Source organism: Chaetura pelagica, unplaced genomic scaffold (assembly GCF_000747805.2).
Source record: "Chaetura pelagica isolate M959 unplaced genomic scaffold, ChaPel_1.0 scaffold1919, whole genome shotgun sequence".
In the NCBI taxonomy this organism is placed as follows: Eukaryota; Metazoa; Chordata; class Aves; order Apodiformes; family Apodidae; genus Chaetura; species Chaetura pelagica.
Window position 1 is genome coordinate 38,338 of NW_009954466.1, and position 285 is coordinate 38,622.

At 64.2% G+C, this 285-nt stretch overlaps 1 protein-coding gene across 1 annotated transcript in view; it reads right to left on the reverse strand.

The window, feature by feature from the left end:
- The window catches only part of MPND (MPN domain containing), a gene marked incomplete at its 5' end in the record, with an annotated part of 3,639 nt that extends 3,426 nt beyond the window's left edge, over positions 1-213 (reverse strand). Inside the window, one exon of the mRNA XM_010004514.1 lies at positions 8-213. Within this exon, the coding sequence (XP_010002816.1) occupies positions 8-213 (206 nt within the window). The remainder of the gene's footprint in view (positions 1-7) is intronic.
- Between the last annotated feature and the right edge of the window lie 72 nt (positions 214-285).

The window sequence follows — 285 nt, forward strand, 5'->3', positions numbered from 1 at the left end:
GTTGGGCTGGTGCTTGCGCAGCCAGGCAGCCTTGTACTGGTCCAGCTTCTGGCCCTTGTAGCGCACGGAGGCCCAACCACAGCCCGACTTCTTGGCTGGGTTCACCAGGCGCTTGCAGTGGGTGGCCCAGGCACTGGGTGAGTTGAACACCTGTCCTGTCTCCTGCCAGGTGATGGTCCCATCTGCCCCCAGGTCGCCCACGAACTTCTTGCCCTGGGGAGGAGCGGGTGAGGTACCCGGGATCGCGGAGTCACAGGCTGGTTTGGGTGTGGAGGGACCTTGAAG